The sequence below is a fragment of the Cyprinus carpio genome, chromosome B15, assembly GCF_018340385.1.
Source record: "Cyprinus carpio isolate SPL01 chromosome B15, ASM1834038v1, whole genome shotgun sequence".
Classification (NCBI taxonomy): Eukaryota; Metazoa; Chordata; class Actinopteri; order Cypriniformes; family Cyprinidae; genus Cyprinus; species Cyprinus carpio.
The window spans coordinates 26114923-26142837 of record NC_056611.1 but is presented as its reverse complement, the minus strand read 5'-3'; the positions used below and the strand labels follow the sequence as shown (position 1 = coordinate 26142837).

Genomic DNA, 27915 nt, shown 5'->3' with positions numbered 1-27915 from the left:
TCTTGATTGTGTAGGTGTTGTTTTCAATTAAAGCAATTAATTTGTAAAAAAAATTGTTGCAAAAAATATTAATTTATACTATCATAATTTAAAATTCTTATTAATAATAAAAGTAAAAATAAAACAAATTAAGTTAATAATATTTTTGATTTTAATATCATTCTTTATATTTTATATAGTTCAAATTTATTACACTTTAAGTTTAATTTATTATACATCAAGTATGAATTTATGTAATTAAATATACACACACACACACACAAAATAAATATAAATAACTATACATTTATTTATGAATTCAATTATTTTAAAAAATATAATATTTTTATATTAATTAATTTTGTATTTAAATTTTATTTTTTTATTTAACTAAAACTATTAAAAAAAAATTATTACTTAAAATAAACATTAACTGAAATAAACATTTAAAAAACTTAAACTGATTTTATTTCAGCTAGTTGCCAAGGAAACATGTTTCATTTTCATTTAGTTTATTGTGGTGTACTAAAATAACTCAAACTGAAATAAAAAAGAAAAATGTATAAAAACTATAAAAATAAATATTGCAAAAATGCACAACAAAATGAATAAATCTTTAAATAAATTAACAGAAAATAAAAAATAAATTAAATATATAAAATATATAACAAAAATAATATATATATATATATATATATATATATATATATATATATATATATATATATATATATATATATATGTATATGTACTGTAGTATTTATATTACTAATTCTTTATATATACATATATTTATACATATAAACAAACTCTGATACTATAATAAGGCTGCCACTGTTATAAAGAATAAGTAGTAATATAAATACTACAGTGCATAAAATATAAACTGTACGATGATGCAGCAACACAGGCAGATCTCAGAGGGAATTGTGTGTCTTGAGAGAGAGAGAGAGACAGGTGTCATGATGGGGAATGTGGGTTTTGTGTAATGCAGGTGTGTGTGTGTGTGTGTGTGTGTGTGTTAATGAGAGAGAGAGAGCCACAGTAACCCTGATCAAACGTGCTGCATGTGACGTCATCCGGCATCCAGCCCGCCGTATCCTTGGAGAAATCGTTCCATGGTGACTGGTTGCTATAGAAATGCTCATTCCCTTCCAAGTTCCAGCGGAATAACGGGGTGTGAGCGCGACGTGGCATGTCACTGACGACCGACTCCATGGAGAAGCTTTTGTTCCTGTGTGGAGCGAGCGGAGAGCCGGTATCACTGCTCAGTCTTCGTGTGTGTGTGTGTGTGTGTGTGTGTGTGTGTGTGTGTGTGTGTGTGTGTGTGTGTGTGTGTGTGTGTGTTTGGGAATGCCGTCGACCGCTGTCTGTCGCTCTGATGATGAGATGTGTGTGTATTCCAGCCTCACAGACAGACTGACGGATGAGGCTCCTGTTCAAAGTGCTCATGTTTAATTACTGTCTGTCTTGTTGTTGTAAAACCTGTGGATCTGTGTGTGTGTGTGTGTGTGTGTGTCTCTGTGTTTCTGCTCAGAGGGTTGGTTTGCATGCAAATAGAGAAGTCAAGATTCAGTCTGACACTGTACTAGAGTAGAATAGTCTGTTGTGATTTGATGTGTAGTCTACTTTGAACTGTTCTATTCTGTTCTGTTTCTGTTCCATTTTTCCCTAGTTTATTATTTTCTATTCTGTTTGATTCTACAGTTCTCTTATTCTAGTAGCACTGAAGTCCCTCTGTTCTATTATGTTTTTAGTCATCTAGGCTAATCTGGTCTATTGTTTTCTATTTCGTTCTACTGTACTCCTGTCCATCTGTTATTTACTGGACAGAATTATTGTTTGTAATTATTATATCCTCTAGACTGTTCTTTTCTACTGTACTACAGTCCTCATATTCTATTCTAGTCGTCAAATCTATTATTTTCTGCTTTGGTTTATTTCATTCTAGTCTGCTGCTGTTTTCTACTATGTCCATTTTCTGTTCTGCTGCACTGAGGTTCTTCTAATCTGTTCTATCTGATTGTATTCTTTCCTATTTTACTCTATTCTAGTCAAGTCATGTGGTCTATTTTCTGCTCCATTCAATTTTAATCTATTCTACTCATACTCTCCATCTATTCTAGACTGTTCATTTATGTTCTACTGCACTGCAGTCGTTATGTTCTGTTCTGTTCTATTCTATTCTATTCTATTGTATTCTATTCTATTCTATTCTATTCTATTCTGCTCTGGGTTTTTTATTCCACTCTACTACTATTTTCTCCATCTAGGCTAGATTGGCATGCTCTTTTCTACTGCACTGTAGTTCTACATTTATTTTATTCTATTCTATGCTGTTCTGTTTGTCCACTGTTCTATTATACCCCACTGTACTGATCTATTCTCATCTTCTATTCTACACTGTTATTGCCCTGTGGTCATTCTATTCTATTCTATTCTATTCTATTCTATTCTATTCAGCTCAGGTTTATTTTATTCTGCTCTACTACTATTTTCTCCATGTAGGCTAGTTTGAAATGCTCTGTTCTAATGTAATAAAGTTCCACATTCTACTCTATTCTACTCTATTCTATTCCATTCCATTCCATTCCACTGTACTATTATACTCCACTGTACTCATCTATTCTCAAAATGTATCCTAGGCTGTTATTTTCTACTGCACTGTGGTCCTTCTATTCTATTCTATTCTATTCTATTCTATTCTATTCTATTCTATTCTATTCTATTCCACTGTTCTATTATACTCCACTGTTCTATTATACTCCACTGTACTCATCTATTCTCAAAATGTATCCTACGCTGTTATTTTCTACTGCACTGTGGTCCTTCTATTCTATTCTATTCTATTCTATTCTATTCTATTCTATTCTATTCTATTCCACTGTTCTATTATACTCCATTGTACTCATCTATTCTCAAAATGTATCCTAGGCTGTTATTTTCTACTGCACTGTGGTCCTTCTATTCTATTCTATTCTATTCCACTATGCTATTTTCTCCATCTAGGCTAGATTGGCATTTTCTGTTCTACTGCACAGAAGTTCTGCATTCTATTCTATACTATTTTATTCTATTCTATTCTCTAGTGAGTGTCTGGGCTGTCGTTTTATTGAGGTCATCAGCTGTAGTTTTATTAAACGAGATGACTGTGAAATGGCAAAGCTTCTGTAACAGAGTCCTGCTGTACGAAGCTCATTGAATTTGCGCCGTTCTCCTGGGCTTGAGCTCTTCAGGGACTGAATCTCAGTGTTCAGTAGGGCAGTAGGTGACGCTCTCTGCAGCTGTGTGTGTGTTTATGCAGACTGCAATGCTGTTATTTCCTCCAGCTCATGTAGGGATTATCAGCGTGCATGTCGAGAGCTCTAGGGGACGGCGCTCGCATGCTTTTTAATTCAATACGTATCTGTTATTATTTTGCCGTCCGCTCCAATAACTGTTCCATGACGTGCCGGCTAATGCATTTACCCTCGTGAATAAACTCATACGTACTCGGGAGGGTTCAAACACGCCAGGTGCGCGTATCGCATGCCTCCCCTGCGGTTACTAAAGACACAGAAACACATGTGACCTTACATACACGCGCACTGTAACCTCATGTACAGTCTGATGAGACATGAAGCTCTTAGAATGCAGCTTTGCTCTTGAGGGATTGTCACTTCTAGGCCAAGATTTTGCTGAAATATCAACAACCTGTTACTAGTGCTCAGTATTAGATGTTTTACATCACTAAGACTTGAAGTTGAGTGTGTAAGTGCAGTGTTTATGGTTTCTCAAATCGTGTGTGTTGAGGATGTGAATGTGATGTTGCTTTACTAAGTGATCAGATGCGCACCAAAGGAGAAACCATAGCCATATTTACAGACTAGAAGATCACTGAGACTTTAGGGTTATTACAGGGTTATTATAGTTAACTAAAACCATATAACATTTTTGTCACTTGAAATGAAATAAAATAAATTTGAACTGAAATTAAATGAAGTATTTCAGCTAGTTTCCAAAGCAAAATTTGTTAATCTTGATGTGCTCAAATAACTAAAACTAAAACAAAAATACAAATAAAAGCTATAAAAAAATACCTAAAATTAACTAGAATTAAAATTTAATATAAAATTATAATATATATATATATATATATATTATATATATATATATATATATATATATATATATATATATATATATATATATATATATATATATTATAATAGTATCTCACTGAAATATCACAGATTTAAAAAATATTTTGCTGTATGTACACTTTTTTTTTTTTTTATATTAATTTTATAAAATATTTGTATTTATTATAATTATTTATTATGTTATTTTGTTGAATGTTGAATCTGCCATGTGAAGCTGATACGGCAATACATTTAAATACAACCAACCAACTAAAACTGAATTGTATATACATTTATGCATTTAGCAGAATTCATCAACAATATTCGTAATATACCATGCCAGATTTATTAGACAACTAGATTCGGAAGCAAACCAGAGAAGAGAAGAAATGCAGAAAAGGAAAAAACTGTGTTTATAGTTTGAAATTAAACTCCTCTTTAAAGCTTTTACTCAGTGTTTTATCTTCTCCTCTCAGGTAAATGTTGAGGACGGCAGAGACATGTTACCTAAATCCAGACGAGCTCTCACCATTCAAGAGATCGCAGCGCTGGCCAGATCTTCACTACACGGTAAAGATCACAGCTTTATCACTGACCTTCGTTGATTTCATTGACAATAATTGTGATCCTTCACCCAAACATTACTGCTTGCATATTTATTTAAATATGTGCATGTTTATTTACAGGAATATTTGCAATTAACAATATCTGTCATCAAAATAGAATTCAGTTGCACAGCCTCCAAAACAAATGCAAAAACTAAATTAATTTTAATAAAACAGACGTGTATTTCAGTCTTTCTACTTCAAAATTTCATGTTTAATTTAATGTGTTTCTTGCAGTTTCTGAGTGAAAATTGTTTCTGCATCAAATTTAGATGTAGACCTGGTGGGATACTGATTAATGTTAATGTTAACCAATAGTCAAATATTTATTCAGTATATTTTAGGCTGCTGTTGGTGGTGTTTCATGCTTTTTTTTTTTATGGTCAATATTTAACAGTAATTTAATGCTGGTATACTTTCATGTTAACCAGTAGTCAAATATCTAGTTTATTTCAGACTGATGCTGTAGAGATGCACTTTTATTCTTTTATTTATATATATATATATATATATATATATATATATATATATATATATATATATATATATATATATATATATATATATATATAAACCTTGTCAATAGTACAAACATAGTATTTTAATACTGATTAAAATAATGTTGTGTTAATGTTAACCAACAGTCAAATATCGGTTTAGTTTATTTAATATTTAAGCTGCTGTTATGTGTGTGTGTGTGTGTGTGTGTGTGTGTATGTATGTATGTATGTATGTATGTATGTATGTATATATGGCACTTTTTTTATCTTGTCAGTAGTTAAAATGCAGTAATGTAATGCTGATTGTTAATGTTAATCAATAGTCAAATATCTATTTAGGTTATTTTAAGCTGCTCTTGTAGGTGATGCACCTTTTTTAAAAACCTTGTCAATAGTTAACACAGTAATTTAATGCTGATCTGAGCGTCTCCATTGAGATGCTGTATTGTGCTCAGGTCATTTGGTCTACATAAAGATCACAAAACCTGACCCTAACTCACACACACACACACACACACACACACACACACACACACAAACTGTGAATACAAGATATCACAGCTCACTAGATCTTCACCGTAAACACACACACACATGCTATCATTGCACGTGACGAGTTCTTTGTGTCGTACTGATTGACAGCATGACCTGGATTATTCCTACTGTATTATGCAGCATTTGGGTCACTGACCCCTGTGCGTGTGTGTTCAGGTTTCTCGCAGGTGGTCAAAGATCATGTGACGAAGCCCACGGCGATGGCGCAGGGCCGCGTGGCTCACCTGATCGAGTGGAAGGGCTGGTGTAAACCCACCGACACACCTAGCGCCCTCGAGTCACACCTCACATCATACTCGCATCTAACCGAGGGCGAGCAGGAGGCGCGATTCTGCAGGTCAGTGACCGTTGGAGATCTGCTCCTTATTTAATCGGTTCCAGTAGTTTAGGCATGTGAAGGTATTAAAGGGGCATGTGTATGCTTCCTCCTCCACACCTAGACACAATGGCACACAAAACACACACACACACACACACACACACACACACACACACACACACACACACACACACACACACACACTCACAGACACATGAATGCAAATACAGGAGCTAATCAGAATGGACTTGTAATGTTGGTCATCAGTATATACAGTATGTTTGTTTGTCCAAGTGATTCAGTGTTTTGCACATGTAAATATTGTCACTTTCTTTACTTAACCTATGTTTTTTTTACATATGTTATATTATTTTTCAATGGGATTCTTTATTTGGCACATGTAAACATTGCACATTCTTTGCTTGCAGAATAATAAAAAAATTGTGCTGGGCAATGATTAATCGCGATTAATTGCATCCAAAATAAAAGTTTATGTGTACATAATATGTGTGAGCGTACTGTGTATATTTATGTGTGTGTGTATATATAAATACACACATGTATGTATGTATATATTTAAGAAAAATTTTATGTTTATACTGTATATTAAATATATTTATATATAATATAAATTATATGAATATAATTTGTGCTGTCAAATGATTAATCGCGATTTAATTGCATCCAAAATAAGTTTTGTTCACATGTATGTTTACTGTGTATATATGTATATAATTACACACACACATACAGTATATATTTAGAAATTTTTTACATGTGTATATATTTATATTCATATAATTTTATATTATATATATATATAAATTTATTTATTATAAAAAAATATTTTTCTTAAATATACATGTGTTGTGTGTGTGTGTGTGTGTGTGTGTGTGTGTATATATATGTAAATATAATATACACAGTACACACATGCTATGTGAACAAAACCCTTTTATTTTGGATGAGATTAATCGTTTGACAGCACAGTAAATATTTTTGAAATATATACTGTATGTTTCTTTATATATACACAATAAATATACACAATACATATTTATTTTCAACCCTTATTCTGAACTTCTCTCAGAAACAGACTGTTTTTAAGGGGTGGGTCTTTTCAGGCTTGTCAGTAATTGGCCACTATTGCAAAAACATCGCTATTTCATATTTTGAGTGTTTAGACAACGTAATCCAAATAAAACGGTCATTTCTAGCATCTGTATACTGTATCCAGTGTAGACAAGATAGCGGCATGTGATTGTAATTTCCATTTGTTTTTGACACGACGCAACACTTGCGTTCAGACAGAAAAAAACACATTTCACCATGTTTTAGGAGTAAATTGTTCTATAAACAAGTGTGAAAGATATATAAACAAACCCTTCAGTAAAAACCTTCAGATTATAGAGCGGAATAAAACTCTAAAATTTGGTGTATGTAAGTGCTGCTGAAGTGGAGAAAAAACTCTTTAAATATATGTATTTAAACTGAAATCTACAGACACAAATAGAGAAAGAGTAAAAATAAAACCAGAATGAATGATATATGAACAAACCCCTCAGTAAGAACCATCAAATTATAGAGCGGAATAAAACTCTAAAATTTGGTGTATGTAAGTGCTGCTGAAGTGGAGAAAAAACTCTTTAAATATATGTATTGTAATTGAAATCTACAGATGCAAATAGAGAAAGAGTAAAAATAAAACCAGAATGAATGATATATGAACAAACCCCTCAGTAAGAACCTTAAGATTATTGAGCGGAATAAAACTCTTAAATCTGGTGTATGTAAGTGCTGCTGAAGTGGAGAAATGAACTAATTTTGAGAAAATTGTCTTTAAAGATCTACAAATGAAAAAATAGATAAAGTGTAATAATACAACCATGTAAATGGTATATGAACAAATCCCTCAGTGAAAACCTTCAGGATATAGATTGGAATAAAACTCTTAAGTTTTTTTTCTCCACTTCAGCAGCACTTACTTTCTCCAAAACTTAAAATATATGAATTGTAATTGAAATCTACAGAAGCAAATAGATGAAAAGTAATAAAATAAACATTTAAATGCATATTTTTTTTGATTTCCTTCTACTAGTCAGAAACAGCATGTTATGAAAAGCCAAACAGCCCAAAATATCAAAATTGACCAGTGCACTAAAAAGAAAAAAAAATGGTTTTGACTGTAGTGACTTGCCTTTTCAAAGTCAACAGATGTTTCAAACCGCTTAAACTGCAAAAACACAACTAAAAGAGTAATAAAGAATCAGAGCATTTTAGATACCTTATTGGTAATGTCTTAGTCTAAGTTAAAATGTGAAAATATGTACATGTTAATAAAGGTTTGAAAATAAATATAAAGTACTTAAGTATTTGGTGGTGTTTGATAAACATCATATTAAATACAAAAATCTGAACGGCTGTTTGAAGATCTGCAAATACTGTTTTACTTCCTTTCTTCTCAGTGCGTCCCAATTTACATACTTGTGCACTATTCCAATTTATTTATTTATTTAATAGAAATGGTGTGATAAGTGTGTTCACACTGAAAAATCCAAAAAGAAAAGCGCTGTAATGCATGTAATTAACTGAAAAACTAGGTGTGGGATACATTTGGGACAGAAAATATTTTATATTTTGTTTTGTATATATTATTTTGTTTCGTATTGCAGTTTTGCACCTATTTAGATTTTAATTTATTTTGTTATTTTATTTATTTTTTATAAATCAAGTCAAGCTCATGAGTTATTCCCATCTACTGTATGCTTAAAAACACACATGCATATATATATATATATATATATATATATATATATATATATATATATATATATATATATATATATATATAACATTAGTTTAGGTCTATTTTTATTTTATATCTTTTTTTTTTGCAGGTTTTTTTTGTTTTTTGTTTTTTTGGTTGGCTTTATTATTACTCCTTTTTTTTTTTCTTTGAGTAACCAGCAAATCGAGCTCATGAATTATTCCCACCCATGCCTTTTTTTTTATAGTTTTTTTAAAAATATATATTTATATTAAAATGTAATGCTTCTTCAAACATAAAGCATGGCACCAAAGTCATGGGTTTGATTCCGAGGGAATGCATGAACGGATCAAATTAATTCCTTAAAGGTGCCTTGGATAAAAACATCTTTCAGATGTATAAACATTGTCGATGAAAGAAAAATGAGCCGATAAATAATCATGTTGCATTGACCTCGTTAACAAACCACACAACCCAGTCTGATTGATGGAGAAATAACTCTTGAGAGCCTGTTCCTTTAATGAGTAATCAGAATAATGCTCGAGCTCATGAGTTATTGGTTTGTTTGCTTGCTTAAAGATTCTGCTTCCTTTACAATTCTTTAAATGATTCCCATCCGTACCTCTGACCTTTCCCAAGAGGCCCGTCTGTCCTCTGAAGGTTACTTTCTGTTGCTCTTGGTGTGACGAAGCGTTTTTCCTGCAACGACATGACGATTTATGGCCCGAACCTGAGAGGAATTCATTCACAGCTCTCGCTCTCTCTCTCTGTGTCAATGTCACAGGATTGTCCTTTTCATACAGTGACTAAGTATTCAAGTAATTTTGTTTGTGTGTGTGTGAGGATTGTTCACTTACAGCTAAGGTTTGTGAATGTCCTTGTGAACGTGTGTGTGTGTGTGTGTGTGTGTGTGTGTGTGTGTGTGTACTGTCCATCCTGCAGAAACACACCATCGGTGACTCTGTGGATAAAATCGAACTTTAGGAAATTTGCCAAAACTTGCTGTGTGTGATTCTGACCAATCACCAAGCAAACAGCAAAGGATGAATGAAAAAATGAATCAATGAACGATGAAGTGATGCAAGCAAAGATGGAGAGAGAGAGAGAGACAGACAGACAGAGAAAGAGACTCAAACTATATTCCAAACATTGGTTTGTTTGTTTGAGAAGCCTGACATGTCAATCTCTGACTCAACTAATGATGTGATTTTTTTTGGGGGGGGGGGGGGGGGGGGGTGGGGGGGGGGGTGGGGGGGGGGGGGAGGGGGGGAGGGTGGGGGGGGGGGGGTTGGGGCGGGGGTTGGTTGGGGGACTACCTGTTTAACTGACCAGTGACAGATGGAGGAAGGGTTTTACAGTTTTTCTCAATCCATTTGACACTTTTCTCCAATGCAATGTACTGGTTCTGAAAACAGTTAGCACAGCCATCCAAACACAAACTTATTTAACCAAACAGTTCAACTTTACTGCCAAATGAAGCACTGCAATTTTTTTTCTACTAACGCATTTATTAAAAGTAAATATTAACATCAAATCTATAGGTGTGTTCTCTATTGATTATAAAACACATTCAGCTGTAGATGCACAAATATGATAATGAAAATACATATTTATTGCAATTCTTCAACAGGGAGTTTTGTTTTGTATATTAAAATAGTTATCCAACACCTGCTATCACCCATGAGAAAAAAACAACAAATAAAATTGCCCCTTTAAACTTAAAATCTACAACTATATATCTATAACAACTATATCTATAACTACAGATCAGTGTTTTACATCACTGCTGTGTGTGTGTGTGTGTGTGTGTGTGTGTGTGTGTGTGTTTGCTGTATACATGAATTATCCTGAACTATTGATCTTGCCTTTTATTTACATCTGGAAGAGAATTTAATTGTGTTTTATCTACACTACATATCTGCTGCGCTTGCATCATAGAAGAAAAAACATGTAAGAAGGTTGAATCCATGCTTGAAAAGCTCAAGTTATCAGTTTTGGGTCAATCAAAAATATACCATGTGTGTCTGATAGAATGACAAATTACAGAGTTTTGTTTGTTGCATTTGAACAAATGGTACATAAATGTTTATGATTTGTAAAACCATTTTCTCAGATATTTTAAAGTATTGATTGGTTGTATTAACTAATGTGAAAACATTTGAGAGTTTTGTGCACATTATTTTGTGAATTATTAACATGATTTGTATGAAATAAATGAAAACACAATCTGTTTAGAACAATTACAAAGTGTTCAGATCACTGTGTTAACTGTTTTGAGAACAGTGACCTGAGTTTGGAGAAATGTCAAATCGATTGAGAAAAGCTGTAATACTCTGGTTATTTTTGCACCTAAATTGTTTATTCCTTTATTTGTTAAATTCTTAATTGCTAATTTCCATATTGGTTCATGCTCAATAAGGTCTTTCAGATGTAGTTGGTTTAGCAAAAATGTTCTGCTGAATTTTTTTTTCTTCTTTATTTTGCACCTACTGACATTAATTATTTTGATTTATTTTATTGAATTTTTATACTTTTATCTTGTTTTGTACTTGCTTAGATTTGAATCATTTTGCTTTATTGTGTTTTATTTCATTTAGGTTTTATTTGCTGTTTTATTTATTTTAAATATTTATTAAAACATTTATTTTATTATTATTTTTTGAACCTATTGAGATTTCTTTTCCTATTTTCTTTTCTTTTATTTTTCACCTTTTTTATTGTTATATCTCAGCTTGCACTATTTTTACTTTTATTTTATTGTACATATATTGCATTTTTTTTACTGTATGCAGATATGCTGCAAGTATGTGTTAAATAAAAAAATAAAATTGTGTCCTGTCAATAAATTAAGACCTGGAGAGAGCTTTAATTAGCTTATTGGCTCTCTAACCCAGTCACCACACACTGTATGTGAATGTGTCTGAACAGAACCGTGTGTGTGTGTGTGTGTGTGTGTGTGTGTGTGAGGTCACTTCCTGTCACATCGAGGACACTGCTGTGATGTTGTCATCATCACTGTACATCTAGGTAATGTTGTATTTCAAATGACCTGTCGATCAAACGTGGCCTCTATGTGGCTGCCAATAAGAACTCAGTCATCCTGTATCCACGGCGACACATCACACCCTCTGCTACATTTGATCAAATGACCGTAGTGTGTGATCTAGTGTAAATCTGATGTAGATATGGTGTGTGAAGTATGTAATGTCATTTATTGTTTTGTTTTTGTTTTGTACCAGGAGTGGCAGAGCAGTTTGCCATTGCGGAGGCAAAGCTTCGCGCCTGGTCTTCAGTGGATGGTGACGAGTCTAATGACGATTCTTATGACGAAGATTTTCTACCTGCAAATGAGCCTGTTACACAGAGCACAGGTACACACACACACACACACACACACACACACACACACACACACACACACTATAAAACAGATTCTTCATTTCTTTAATGATGCACCAAGTTGCTATTTATTTTCAATATTATTAATGTAAGTAGTGATTTGTATTATAGCATCTACTTTAATCATTATTCATGTGTCGTGGTATAAAATATTAGGTTATTAAGGTGTTAAGTTCTGAAATGGTGATTTTGTGTGTCAGCATACTGTGCATGTGTATTGCATTTATTTAGAAATTTCACATTAAATTATTTATTTAAATAATATTATTTATAATTTATTATGTTATAATAAATTACAATAAAAATGTATAATGATAATACTAAAAATCATAGTATAAATTATATTATAATAATTCTATGCTGTGTAAAATATTTTTATTTTATTATATTTCTATGTTATTTTTATTTTATAAATTAATTCATTATTTGTTCATATAATTCGAGATAGATTGATATAGCTATAATTATTTTAGAATTATAGATAGTTATGTAGACTATTATTATTACTATTATTATTATTATTAAAATGTATTCATTTATAAGCATGTGAAATTAGTCATTACATATTCTTCTTTTCAAAACATTATTATTTTGTCAGCACAGATCTAATTGCAGCTTCTCTTTATATTCATTCTCTCTTTCATCCTTTTATCTATTTTTCGTTTCCTCTCCCCATCAAACTGAACACAGAATGGCAGCACAGACGTTACTGTCCTAGTGCCCTACTTTCATTCAGAAAACATCTCTCTTTCTCTTTCTCTCTCGTTTTGCTCTCCGGCGCTATTTGATATCCCAGCATTCATTTCTCCTGCAAGTTTAATGTGTTCTTCTGCGTCAGACCGTAGAGAGAGAGTGGAGGGAATGAAGTTGCTCATCTCATGTACAGCTAGAGTTTGCAGGTTTACACTGTTTTATTCAGACGCGTTATGACGCGCTTCCAGCACCGATGAACTGTTAAAGGCCAAACGTTGATTTGTTGCTGTGATTCTAACACACCTGTGGTCTCCTCTCAGATCTGTCCTCGTTCCCTCATTACCTGCGGGATCTCCTGCACACTCAGGTGTGTCGGGCTCACCAGCAGGGGCGTGGCCTGTGTGAGGCGGAGAGCGGTGTGGGCGCTGACCTTTCACCTCCCGTGGGGTCACCAGGGTCACCGGGGTCACCGTCGGACACGCTCTGCTCCAGCATGTGCAGTTTGGACGAGAGACACCCATTGCTTCGGGATCTCGGGCGTCACACGGACACGCCTGCCGCAGACATCACCGCCAAGATCCTCAGCGCTCTTCAGGGAGGGGAGGAGCTACTGTTAGCCCGCCTACACAGGGCGGGGCACAGACAAGGCCACTCCCCCTGCTGCTTGGAAACGTTTTCAGAGACGTTCGAAAACGAGGACATGCCTTGTAAGGACTGCAGGGGCGGAGTCTGCCTTCCGTCAGAATATTCCACACGGAGGAAGGTATCGGATGTGGCTTCGTCTGGCATCGTCTCACTCGACGAGGAAGACGTGGAGGAAGAAGAGCGAGAAGAACAGTGAATGGTGCATGTTTCTTTCGGACTCCACCCACTTATTTGCATTCGGACTCCACCCTTTAATTTGCATTCAAGCTCCGCCCACTTAGTTGCATTCAACTCAGCCTGTTGATTTGCATATGGGCTCCACCCACTTATTTCCATTTAGACTCCACCCTTTGGTTTGCATTCGGACTCCGCCCATTGATTTGCATATGGGCGCCACACATTTATTTCCATTTAGACTCCACCCTTTTGTTTGCATTCGAACTCTGCCCATTGATTTGCATATGGGCTCCACATTCAAGCTCCGCCCACTTATTTGCATTCGACTCTGTCTGTTGATTTGCATATGGGCTCCAACCACTTATTTCCATTTAGACTCCCCCCTTGGTATGCATTTGGGCTCACCCACATATTTGCATTTGGGCTATGCCTGTGAATTTGCATTTGGGCTCCACCCAGTTATTTCCATTCGGACTCCACCCTTTGGTTTGCATATGGGCTCCACACACTTAATTGCATTCAGACTCCACCCATTGGTTTGCATTCAAGCTCCACCCACTTAGTTGCATTCGACTCCGCCTGTTGATTTGCATATGGGCTCCACCCACTTATTTCCATTTAGACTCCACCCTTTGGTATGCATTTGGGCTCCACCTTTTGTTTTTCATTTGGACTCACCCATTTATTTGCATTTTGTGCGCCAGTTGCTCTTCTCTTTTGGAAAACACTGAATCTTTCATTCTCAGGCTCACAAAAAAAAAAGAAGCATTTTGACAAACTAAATGGAGGAACGCAAGACTGACGTCGCCCTTATTATCATGCATGTGTCGCGCAAGAGCCAGACTGAGCGTGAAGTCCTGGACGTCCAGCTGTTTCGCACGGTTTGTGGATTTGGCTGTTGTGTATTCCCGCTCCTCATGTGACGTCGGGCCCCATTGCATTCTGGGTCTTGATCACATGATGCCTGTTCCCTGGTCCCTGGTTGGCATGGCTTGCTGATTACGTCAAAAACTTACCGTCGTTTATGAAGAGACGCACGAATGCCGAATGTTCATACCATGACAAAGAATGCATAAGAATACAGACGATCAAGTTATGCTGTTTTTCTATTATTATTATTATTATAAATTTTGATTATATTATTGAATGGAATGTTTGTTTTTGCCTGTTTTAAAGCATTTGGTTTTTGCGGTGAATTTGAAGTAAGTGAATACTTGTTTATTGCTTTCTTTCTATTTGAAGTAAGTGAGTAACACTGTGGTTTGTTCACAAGATGCTTGTTTATTGCTTTCTTTCTCTCTTTCTGTCTCTGAATTATCACTGTGTGATATTGTCTACATCAGGAAAAAATAACACTAATGTGAAAATGAAATGAATGGCCCTTTTTCTTTCTTTGTCTCTGTGTAATGTGTTACTGTTGCTCGTCCTGGTTTTGTTCTTTGTGTTCGATAAATGTCAAGCACTTTCTGTTTTTCAATAAGGGCCACTTTTGTTCTGAGACATTTCAGTGTTACCATGGAGATCCATGATTCACGAAATTATGGGTTATAGTCAATCAGATTTTGACAATCTAATTAGTGTACACACACACACACACACACACACACACTCACTCTCTCTCTCTCTCTCACACTCTCTCTCTCTCTCTCTCTCTCTCTCTCTCTCTCTCATACACACATGCTTATATGCACACAATCATACTTATATACACACACATATATACAGTATATCTAAAACACACACACACACACACACACACACACACACACACACACAGAGAGATTAGATTAAATGCCAAAAAACACCATGAAAATGTCATAATATATTAAATAAATATGTCATAAACTGAAATGGCGACTAATATTTTAGTATAATTTATTTCGTTTTATAGTTAAGATTTTGAATTGAGCTTTATTTTGTTTTCATTTTAGTCTTAGGTCTTAGAAATTTTTTTGTTTTTTATTTTATTTAATTTTCATTTTTTTAAGTGTCTATATATATTTTCATTTTTATTTCAGTTAGTTAGTGCATCAAGATAAACTTGATGAAAATGGAAAAACTTAAGCAAATTAGTGTTGTTATTGTTAACAGTAAAACCATAAATTTTTGTTAACTGAAATAAAGCTGAAATAAAGTAAAATATAAATTTTATGCAAAGAATTTGAGTTTCTAATAAATTATTTCTGATTTTCATTTAAGTTCATTTCATTTAACTACAATGACTAAAATAAAAATTAAACCGAAATAAACATATCTAATAGCTAAATAAATTATGAACTACAGCTTTAAAACTGAAATTATTTAAATGAATCTAATTAAAAATATTAATAAATACTGTGAAATCTTTTCCTCCACTGAAGAAAGTCAGTCATACGGGTTTGGAACGACTGGAATGCACTTCTTTTCATGAATGGTACTCAGATCTTGGTTCAGATTGTGTTTTGGTTGCTGTAAATAATGTTCAAATGCCAGACTACACCATCCAAACCTTGTTACATCACTTCCTCCCTACATCCCAGCCACTTCCTGTCTTATCCAGAGTTTCCATAGCAACATCATTCATACAGAGAGACACAGCTGCTCGTTTACAGATGAGAATATTACCGGCTAAAGATGTCATGCGTTTGATTGATGCGAGTGATATTGGTCTTGATTGCACTGTTTTTTTTTTAGTGACCTGGGTTATTATAACTGATAGTTCAGAGTCTAAGTATTGAAATTATTAAACACAAATACAAATACACCTTAATGGAAACACACAACACTATAATAAAGCAACAAATGTTTATATTTAATTCAATTCAAGTTTATCTGTATAGCGCTTTTCACGATGCAAATCGTTGCAAAGCAGCTTAACAGAAAATGTAAGTTTCTACATTATATCTAGTAGCTTATCAGTGGTGACTATCTCAAGTTCCCAGTTACCACGGGATACCAACGCCGTAGCAGAAACAAAGAAGATAATAGAGAAAAAGTAGCTGTTGTTCCAACTAAGCAAAAAAAAATTTGTTCAACCCAAGCAAAAGAATAAATATGTGCATTTGATCAGATATAACTGCAGTACAAGATTATGAGATGCATTATTTGAATGCTTGGCCAAAGAGGTGTGTTTTTAATCTAGATTTAAACAGAGAAAGTGTGTCTGAACCCCGAACATTATCAGGAAGGCTATTCCAGAGTTTTGGGAGCCAAATGTGAAAAAGCTCTACCTCCTTTAGTGGACTTTGCTATCCTAAGTACTACCAAAAGTCCAGCGTTTTGTGACCTTAGGGAGCGTGATGGGTTGTAGTGTGGTAGAAGACTAGTTAGGTACGCAGGAGCTAAACCATTAAGGGCCTTATAAGTAAGTAATAATATTTTGTAACTGATACGGAACTTAATAGGTAGCCAGTGCAGAGACTGTAGTATTGGGGTAATATGATCATATTTTCTTGACCTGGTAAGGACTCTAGCCGCTGCATTTTGGACTACCTGTAGCTTGTTTATTGAGGATGCAGGACAACCACCTAGCAGTGCATAACAATAGTCCAGTCTACAGGTCATGAACACATGAACTAGCTTTTCTGCATCAGAAACAGGTAACATGTTTCGTAGCTTGGCAATGTTTCTAAGATGGAAGAATGCTGTTTTTGTAACATGGGAAATATGATTTTCAAAAGACAAGTTACTGTCTAATATAACACCCAGATTTTTGACTGTAGAGGAAGTAACAGTACATCCGTCTAGTTGCAAATTGTAATCTACGAGATTCTGTGTACTGTTTTTTGGTCCAATAAGTAATATCTGAATTTAATGAGAAAATTATTGGTCATCCAATCGTTTACATTTTTAACACACTCTGTTAGCTTAGATAATTTTGAAGTTTCACCTGGTCTTGTTGAGATATATAGTTGAGTATCATCAGCATAACAGTGGAAACTAATCCCATATTTTCTAATAATATTAACAAGGGGCAACATGTATATTGAAAACGCATAGGGCCTAGGACAGATCCTTGTGGCACTCCATATTTTACTGCTGATATATGAGATGATTCCCCATTTAAATAAACAAAGTGGTAGCGATCGGACAGGTAGGATCTAAACCATCTTAAAGCCTGCCCTTGGATACCTGTATAGTTTTGTAATCTATCTATGAGTATGTCATGATCTATGGTGTCAAACGCAGCCACTAAGATCAAGTAAAACCAGCAATGAGATGCAGCCTTGGTCTGACGCAAGAAGCAAGTCATTTGTAATTTTAACAAGTGCAGTTTCTGTGCAAATTCTTCATAGATATCTTTTTTTTTCTTTTTTTTTTGGAAGGAGCACAATTGAGCAGACACAACTTTTTCTAAAATTTTAGATATAAACGGAAGATTTCAAATTGGTCTGTAATTTGCCAGTTCACTAGGATCTAGTTGTGGTTTCTTAATAAGAGGCTTAATAACCGCCAGCTTGAATGGTTTTGGAACGTGACCTAGAGATGGAACAATGAGTTAATAATATTGAGTTATATGTTGTAAACAGTCAAATGCAATGAAATATATGGTTAAGATTGAAAATACCTTTAATTTTAACCTTCATATTTTAGGGGCATGAAAATACATTTCCAATCTTACAGTATGTATGTTAGAAAAACTGCATTCTGAATAGAAAACAAATAATGTTTTTTCTTCAAACGTTATATATGTGAATGTATTTTCAAAATATATACATTATTATATTTATTATATTATTATTTATTATATAAAACAAATATTATATTTGTTACAATTGTTTTTTTTTTTTTTTAATAGCCGGAAAAAACATAAATGAAAATATATTTACGTATTTTATCAAAGTTAGATTTTTTTGGCCATTTTTAAAAATATGTTTAAAATATATATATTTGAAACTAAATATATTTTAATGTGACTCTCTTCGCTCAGACCAGTGAGAAAACATCTAAGGTGATTAAAATGTTATTTATCACAATGCTAAGCAGTTGCTGTGGTTTTCTGTGGTTAGAACACACATAGCAACACACTGAACTATTTTGAACACCTCAGCTTCTGCATTCTATGATCCACAGGGTTGTGTGATTGTAGTGGGTTTTTCTGGGGGTTTGGTTCTGGTTGATGATCAACAGCGTCTCCGCAGGAGTCTCTTATGTAACGCTCTGATGCTCCGTTTGCCAGCAGCCTCTTACAGTCTAATAATGATTCATCGCTTCGACTCCATTTCTAACACAACAAGTGTCATACTGATTTTCCATTTCATCCTCCATTCTCATACGGCAAAAAAAAAAAAAAAAAAAAAAAAGATTTTTTTTTTAACCAAATAAAATGCTTTTGGATATCTTTGAAAAATATATAAAAAATGTACACATACATTTTTAAAAAACATTAAAAATATATTTATTTTGGCCTGTAAATATTTAAATGCACGATAACAGATTCACATATGTCACATTTGAAGAAAAATCACAGCAATGTTATATATACTGCTGTTCAATAGTTTGGGATCAGTAAGGTTTTTTATTTTTATTTTTATGGAGTCTCTTGTGCTCATCAAGTCTGTATTTATTTGTTCAAAAATACAGAAAAAAAATGGTAATATTGTAAAATATTATTTCAATTTCTAATATTGTTTTTCTGTTTTAATATACTTTAAGATATAATTTATTTCTGTGATCAAAGCTGAATTTTCAGCATCAGTCTTCAGTGTCACATGATCTTTAGAAATCATTCTGATTTATTATCAGTGTTGTTTTTTTCTAAGAAAATGTGACACTTTTTTATGAATAAAAAAGAACAGCATTTATTTAAAATTAAAATAGTTTCTAACAATATGAGTCTTTACTATCACTTTGTATCAATTTAGCATATCCTTGCTGAATAAAAGTATGAATTATTTTCAAAAAAAAAAAGAAAAAAATTTACTGACTCCAAACTTTTGGTATATTGTTATTGTACAAGATTTCCGTCTTGAATAAATACTGTTTTTTTTATTTTAAATTCATAAAAGAATCCTGAAAACAGTATCACAGGTTCCAAAAACATTGATTTCTGAAGATCATGTGACACTGAAGACTGCAGTAATGATGCTGAAAATACATTTTTTAAATCACAGGAATAATTTATATTTTTAAAAAAAGTTTTTAAAAAAAATTTTAATCAAATAAATCAAATAAATATAGCCTTGGTAAAAAATATACAAAATCTTACTGATCCCAAACCTTTAAACGGTAGTGTGTGTATATATATAAAGAGTATGTGTGTGTGTGTGTGTGTGTGTGTATGTATATATATATATATATATATATATATATATTATATAAAAAATATATAACAATACAATTACTTTTTTATTTATATTTTTTCCTGAATTTATCTTTATATTACTATTTTCACCTTTTTATTACTTTCTGTATTTATTTTTAATTTAATTGTTATTCTTTCATTTTTTTATTTACTTATGCATATGTTTTTCTTGTTTAGGTTCTTAATAAAATCAATTAATGTTATTTATAAGGCTTGAAAGTAAAGGTACAAATAATCCTTACTGACTGCTGAAACCATGGAGACACAAACCTGCAACATTTTAAATAAATAAATAGATATTCCTTAACAGTATTTAGTGTGTGTGTGTGTGTGTGTGTAGCTGCATGGTTTTGTCCTGTTTTTTTAGCATTTCACTTTCAATCTCTCACTCTTTCTCCTTGTCATTGTCCTTTATCTCGACTCTTTTTCACTCTGTCTGTGAAGATTAGCTCTTTTTAAGGTTAAACGCTATAAAAAGCGTCTTAAGTTGTCCGTCACGCCGTGCTCTGATTGGCCGGATGCTGCCCGTTGTGATGCACATTTAACCGTCCAATCGCGTCGCTGGACTGTGACGGAGTGAAGGCCCCCTTCTGTGGACACTTTCCCGGGGCCAGAGACGACATTGAGTGTGTGTGTGTGTGTGTGTGTGTGTGTGTGTGTGTGTGTGTGTGTGTGTGACGTGATGTTAAGTGTCTATAAATAGACAAATATTGACCTCCTCTCTAAAATCAGCAGTCAGGACGTCATTGTGTGTGTGTGTGTGTGTGTGTGTGTGTGTGTGTGTGTGTGTGTGTGTGTGTGTGTGTGTGTCTCTTAATTAGATCCGTTCACGGGTCTCTGCAGGTTTGTGTTCTGGAAATGTCTCTCTCTGTGGACTGAAGTCTCTCTCTCATTCAGCGCTTAATTAGTCTCTCTTCAGTCCCTCGATAGTGAACATGCTGTACTGCACAGTCTGACTCCACACCTTTCACTTTGGTTTTCTTATGAATATTTGACTGCTTGACTAGTTATTTTAATATCAGAGTGTTTGTTTTTGCATCTTGTTTGGATTCATAATAAAGTTAGTTAATGTTATTTATTAAGCTGCTGTCTGGATATCTTACTTAGTTTGATATTATATTGAAAATCATCACCACTGAGGGCTGAAACTATGGAGGACCAAACCTGTATACATGCATAAACAAACAAACAAAAATGTAATAAGAAAAGCAATGAATATATGACTTGATAAAATAAAAAAAAGTTTATGAATTATTTTTGTATTACTTTTTTTCCTCCTTTATTGTTCTCTGTATTTATTTTACAACTTTTTTTTCATTTATTTTTATTCTTTCATTCATTTTTTATATTTTATTTTTTTTTAAATTTCTTTATGCATTCTTTTTTTGTTGTTTTGTTTGTTTGGGTTTTTAATTAAAATAAATTATATATATATAGCATAAATTTATTATTTATTTATATGTATGTTATTACTTGTCAAGTAAAACAATAAACAAATAAAAAAAATATAAAACAAAAAATATTTGTAACTTAAGCACAAGCATTATTTATCAGTCAGTGTCCAGTAAGAGCAAACAAACAAAAAAATCATCTTTTTATCACTGAAACACTGGCAGGGTTTTCTTGTAGTGCTTTTAGAGATTTTTGATAGTTTTGTTGTATGTATTTCAGTTGTTTATCTGAGTGTGATTGTGTGGGGTCTCCCGCTCGTTTGGAGAAGTTTTCCGTGTCTTATCTCTCGGACCGTTACTCCAGGAGTGGATTCCAGGAGCTTGGCCTTTTATGGAGTGGTCAGAGAGGCCAGATATCCCACAATGCAGTGCAGCAGCTCTCTATATGTCAGCAGAGAGCAACGGTGCTGCTGTCCTGCATCATGGCGTGTCGTTACAGCACGAGCTCCGTCCGCTCCTCCAGCGCCGCTCGACTGCACAGCTGCTTCAGAGAGGAGTCCTCCATCGGCTCCGTCACCGACGAGTCCTGCTGCTGCCACGGTACGGGTCACACGCTTAATGACAGTCCTTCAAAAGTTACCATTGTAATCAAGGGTCTTAAAGGTCACTAAGGCCATCTAGAGTCTTTTATGTGTTACCAAGGTGACTGAGTGTTTTTTTAGGTTACCATGGTGATTTTAAATATTTGGTAGGTTACCATGGTGATTTAGAATCTTTGATGGGTTACAAAGGTAATTAAGTGTTTTATAGGTAACTAAGGTGGTCAAGAATCTTTTATGGGTTTCCATGGTGACTGAGAGTTTTTAATGGGCTACCATAGTGATTGTGATTTTTGAAGGGTTACCAAGTGTTTTGTGGGTTACTAAAGTGATCAGAAGCTTTTTATGGGTTACCATGGTGATTTAAAATCTTTGATGGGTTACCATGGTAACTGCGTGTGTTATAGGTTACTAAGGTGATCAAGAATCTTTTATGGGTTGCCATGGTAATTAAGTGTTTTGAAGGTTACTAAGGTGATTGAGAGTTTTTTTATGTAACAAAAATAAATTAAATAGAATAATTAAAAAATAAAAAAAAAGTGTGTTATAAATTACTAATGTTATCAACAAACTAAAACAAGTATCCATTATAGGTTACTAAGGTGATCAAGAATCTTTTATGGGTTGCCATGGTAATTAAGTGTTTTGAAGGTTACTAAGGTGATTGAGAGTTTTTTAATGGGTTACCATGAAGCTTGAGAATCTTTGATAGGTTGCCATGGTGATTTAGAATCTTTAATGGGTTACCAAAATAATTAAGTGTTTCATTGGTTACTAAGGCAATCAAGGATCTATTATGGGTTACCAAGGTACCAAGGTAGTCAGGTGTCTTATAGGTCACTGAGGTAATCTAGAGCGTTTTATTGGTTACCATGGTGACTGAGAATCTCTGACGGTTACCAAGGTAATTAAGTGTTTTATAGGTTACTAAAGTGATTGAGTCTTTTTATAGGTTACTATGGCGATTTAGAATCTTTGATGGGTTACCAAGTTAATCAAGTGGTTTGTGGGTTACTAAGGTGATCAAGATTAATTTATTGGTTACCACAGTGATTAATAGTTTTAAGGTTACTAAGGCGATCGGGAGTCTTTTATGGGTTTTATTTAAAATCTTGGATAGGTTACCAAGGTAAATAAGTGTTTTGTAGGTTACTAAGATACTCAAGAATCTTTCATGGGTTTCCAAGATGATTGAGTCTTTAATAAGTTACCAAAGTAATCAAGTGTTTCATAGGTTACCAAGGTGATGAAGAGTCCTTTGGAGGTTACCGTGGAAACCATCAGTACAGCCGAGCAGGACAGCAGGTTGACTGGAGCCTCGGCGATAACATACACGGTAAGAGAAGAGTTTGAAAAGTCCACAAAGATCCAACATTTAATCGTTTGTATTTGTGGAGGAAAAAAGTTAGTGATTATCAAGCTGGTGTCAGAACTAAATCGTGCAAATGAGACGCCGCTGATGGTCATTCACGAGAATCATAACTCAGCTGACTGGTTTCATGCGAGTATTGTTTGAGATGTTCCTCCTGATGCTCGTTTAGAGCATGAATGAATGTGAACGAGAGCTCAGAGCAATTATGAATTTGATCTGAGAACGTTCGTTTCTTGTCAAGTTTGAGATGTGAAACTAGAAACTCTTTCCAGCGAGTCTGGAGTGGAGTGAGTAATGAAACCGACTGAGACTCAGTCACCAGTCAAACTGACCACAGAACCTGAGCTACAGCTGCTGCGAGACTGCAGCCGACACGCAGAGAAGTGAAATAAAAGTGATTTAGTGCACTAAAAGAAAAAAAAATAATAGGAAACAGAAAAGTGAAGTTTACGGACATTTCCTTTAACCATAAAGCATAACGCAATAGAGTGGATGTATCATTTAAAATATGAGGAAAATTCTTTCATAACAACTTATTCCCCACTAGTGTTTTTATTTATTTTTTACACTTTCACAAAACTTCCGTGGCCTCCAGAATATTTTGTTATACAAACCCGATTCCAAAAAAGTTGGGACACTGTACAAATTGTGAATAAAAACAGAATGCAATGATGTGGAAGTTTCAAATTTCAACATTTCATTCAGAATAATATATATCAAATGTTTAAACTGAGAAAATGTATCATTTTAAGGGAAAAATAAGTTGATTTTAAATTTCATGGCATCAACACATCTCAAAAAAGTTTGGACAAGGCCATGTTTACCACTGTGTGGCATCCCCTCTTCTTTTTATAACAGTCTGCAAACGTCTGGGGACTGAGGAGACAAGTTGCTCAAGTTTAGGAATAGGAACATTGTCCCATTCTTGTCTAATACAGGCTTCTAGTTACTCAGCTGTCTTAGGTCTTCTTTGTCGCATCTTCCTCTTTATGATGCACCAAATGTTTTCTATGGGTGAAAGATCTGGACTGCAGGCTGGCCATTTCAGAACCCGGATCCTTCTACGCAGCCATGATGTTGTAATTGATGCAGTATGTGGTCTGGGCATTGTCATGTTGGAAAATGCAAGGTCTTCCCTGAAAGAGACGACGTCTGGATGGGAGCATATGTTGTTCTAGAACTTGGATATACTGTACCTTTCAGCATTGATGGTGCCTTTCCAGATGTGTAAGCTGCCCATGCCACACGCACTAATGCAAACCCATACCATCAGAGATGCAGGCTTCTGAACTGAGCGCTGATAACAACTTGGGTTATCCTTGTCCTCTTTAGTCCAGATGACATGGCGTCCCAGTTTTCCAAAAAGAACTTCAAATTTTGATTCGTCTGACCACAGAACAGTTTTCCACTTTGCCACAGTCCATTTTAAATGAGCCTTGGCCCAGAGAAAACGCCTGCGCTGCTTCAAACTCTTTGCATTTTTTCTCTGAGAAACTCCTTTCTGATATTGCTCCACTATTCGCCGCAGCATTGGGTGAATTGGTGATCCTCTGCCCGTCTTGACTTCTAAAAGACACTGCCACTCTGAGAGGCTCTTTTTATACCCAATCATGTTGTCAATTGACCTAATAAGTTGCAGATTGGTCCTCCAGCTGTTTCTTATATGTACATTTAACTTTTCCGGCCTCTTATTGCTACCTGTCCCAACTTTTTTGTAATGTGTATCTCTCATGAAATCCAAAATGAGCCAATATTTGGCACGACATTTCAAAATGTCTCACTTTCAACATTTGATATGTTATCTATATTCTATTGTGAATAAAATATAAGTTTATGAGCTTTGTAAATTATTCCATTCCTTTTTTACTCACAATTTGTACAGTGTCCCAGATTTTTTGGAATCGGGTTTGTATTCATATATAAACATGCATGATGTCTAGAGTTTTATTTTATCACAGCTTCCTGTATTCTTTTGCATCTCAACACTTCAGTGTGTAGATTTCATAAAAAAGCAACAGTTTGAACAAAAGTTGTGATTTATATGCTGTTATATCCATACAACATTGCTTGTTTCTTCTTCGCTGTGTTTTGATCAGGAGATTATGTCTCTTTCGGAAGATGTTTAACAGCGCCTCCTACCGAACAGTTATCTATAGACTTAGAGTTACATTTCTATTTTTACAAACTTTTCTTGCAGCGTGTATTTTAACGCTGGACTGACCAATCAGCATCCAGAACCACGTCTAACGGTTTTATATAATGATCCTGTTGAATGAGCTTCTCTCGTGTTTATTTCTCTTTTCTCCGCGTTTTACGTTTGAGGTCGCGGCGGTTCTGGTTCCGGTGTGGGCGTGGTCAGGGCGATGGGCGACAGCTACTTCCTGTCTGCAGACGTGAGCGGATTCGAGCCTCATGAAGTGGTGCTGCTGGCCTATAATCAGTGTGTGGTTATTCACGCAGAGAAGGTGTGTGTGTGTGTGTGTGTGTGTGTGTGTGTGTGTGATGAGATATATTTAGTACAGCATGCTAAATAGTGCTGTCAAATGATTAATCTCATACAAAATATAGTTTTTATTTGCATAATATATGTGTGTGTGTTCTGTGTATATTTATTATGTATATATAAAAGGACACACATACAGTATATATTGTGAAAATATTTACATGTCTAGATTTATATTCATAAATGTATATCATAAATAAATATATTTAATAAAAAAACATATTTATACATGCATGTGTGTATTTATATATACATAATAAATATACACAGCACACACACATATATTATGTAAACAAAAACTTTTATTTTGGATGTGATTAATCGTTTGACAGCACTAATACTAAATATACTTACTGCCATTTTTGGAATGTATAAACTACATAATATGATATATTCTGCACAGTGACTATACTCTATACTACTGTTTATGTGAGATATATCATATAAATATGTGTGTGCTAGTATCACTGAGATACTATTATAGTTTTTATTAATGTTTTCAATTAGTTTATTTTTTATGTTTTCATTTTTAAGTAACTTTGATGTGTTTTGTAATTATTATTATATATCTTTAAATCTGTATATTTCTGTAAATATTTAAATCTGTATAGTTTAATTTATTTTTTGTAATTTTGTAAATCAAACTAAATGAAAAGGAAAAATGTTGCCTTGGCAAGTAGCTGAAATAATGTATCATTATTATTATTATTTAAGGTTTCATTTTAATTTTATAGTTATTTTGTTGTGTTTTTGTAATTTTCTTATTTTTTAAATTAAGTCTATATAGTTTTTATTCATTTTTATTTTATTTTTAGTTATTTTAGTACAAGTTAAACTAATTCAAAATGAAAAATGCTACTACCTGAAATGTTTTTTATTTTTTTATTTTACATATATTATGGGTTTTGTTTTAGTTTACGTATAATAATCCTGTTGTTAGTTACAGTACATAGTAGATGAATTTTCTGTTTGCATGATTTATTTTCTATTTTATTTTCATAGACATGTATTTTATTTATTTGAAAGAAATTAATACTTTTATTCATCAAGAATGCATTCATTTGATCAAAAAAAGTGACAGTCATTTATAGTTCCCAATGTTCTATTTCTGTTTCAAATAAATGCTGTTCTTTTGAACTTTCTATTCATCTCTGAATACTGAAAAACGGTTTCCACAAAAATATTGTGCAGCACAACTGTGTTCAACATTGATAATAATCAGAAATATTTCTTGAGCAGCAAATCATCATATTAGAATGATTTCTGAAGAATCGTGGTTCTCTGTCTCTGTTTCAGACGGCCGCTGATGGGACTGTTGCGGGCCGGTTTACCCATAAGTCTGTGCTGCCGGCAGACATGGACCCGTTATCTGTGAGCAGCTCGCTGACCGAAGAGAGGATGTTGATCATCAGCGTCAGACGCAGAAAATCCTCATCTTCCACTCTCAAACTCACCTCTGACCTTCCGGGATCTCAACACTCAGTCGTTATGGATTGACCTTTTTTTTTTTTTACCTTGTCCCTTTAATCCACATTCTTCCATTTGTGATATTTCTTTATCTCGTCTCACTTTATTTTCTGCACTGTGTATTTCAATATTGGAAATGTCATGCCAATGAAGTTCAGTAATTCTGACTCTCGATGGAGGAGAATATGAACGGCATTGCAATATATACACAATGCAATAAATCTTTTCTTGAATATGAATGCCTGTTGATGAGCCACTGCAGCAAAAAAAAAAAAAAAAATCACGTTTTTCATATGAAAGTAAAAGTTTATGCAAGTAAAATGCATTTTGTTCGAAAACTTTTCAGAGTGATATTTGTTTTGTTCTAAATAAAAATGTAGGTTTTTCCAGATCTCTCTCACTTTGCCACAAAAATTTGTTGAGAAACATAAATATTTACTTTTCTATTGATGAACCACTGCAGCATTAAAAACGGATCACTTTTTTATCTGAAAGTAAAAGTTTAGGCAAGTGAAATGAATTTATAATGTTTGAAAACTT

At 33.9% G+C, this 27915-nt stretch overlaps 2 protein-coding genes across 2 annotated transcripts; both read left to right on the top strand.

Moving 5' to 3' along the window:
* Nucleotides 1-1075: 1075 nt before the first annotated feature.
* Nucleotides 1076-14829, top strand: LOC109079793 (protein FAM131A-like). Its single transcript, XM_042740092.1, has 6 exons — nt 1076-1237; nt 4577-4670; nt 5917-6097; nt 11639-11649; nt 12086-12217; nt 13259-14829. Exons 1-6 carry the CDS (start codon nt 1175-1177, stop codon nt 13777-13779), a joined length of 1002 nt encoding a protein of 333 aa, XP_042596026.1. The 5' UTR covers nt 1076-1174; the 3' UTR covers nt 13780-14829.
* Nucleotides 14583-27696, top strand: LOC109079810. The gene is made up of 5 exons (XM_042740091.1): nt 14583-14734; nt 21715-22034; nt 23268-23369; nt 25728-25870; nt 27205-27696. The coding sequence occupies exons 1-5, from the start codon at nt 14583-14585 to the stop codon at nt 27403-27405; spliced, it is 918 nt and encodes a 305-aa protein (XP_042596025.1). The 3' UTR covers nt 27406-27696.
* The last annotated feature ends 219 nt before the right edge of the window (nt 27697-27915 follow it).

Coding starts and splice junctions, on each gene's coding strand:
- LOC109079810 (XM_042740091.1), top strand. CDS start 14,583: ATGTGTCGCGCAAGAGCCAGACTGAGCGTGAAGTCCTGGACGTCCAGC. Junction 14,735..21,714: donor CACATGATGCCTGTTCCCTG/GTCCCTGGTTGG, acceptor TATGTATTTCAG/TTGTTTATCTGAGTGTGATT. Junction 25,871..27,204: donor TGGTTATTCACGCAGAGAAG/GTGTGTGTGTGT, acceptor TCTCTGTTTCAG/ACGGCCGCTGATGGGACTGT.
- LOC109079793 (XM_042740092.1), top strand. CDS start 1,175: ATGTCACTGACGACCGACTCCATGGAGAAGCTTTTGTTCCTGTGTGGA. Junction 1,238..4,576: donor GTGGAGCGAGCGGAGAGCCG/GTATCACTGCTC, acceptor TTCTCCTCTCAG/GTAAATGTTGAGGACGGCAG. Junction 12,218..13,258: donor GCCTGTTACACAGAGCACAG/GTACACACACAC, acceptor GTCTCCTCTCAG/ATCTGTCCTCGTTCCCTCAT.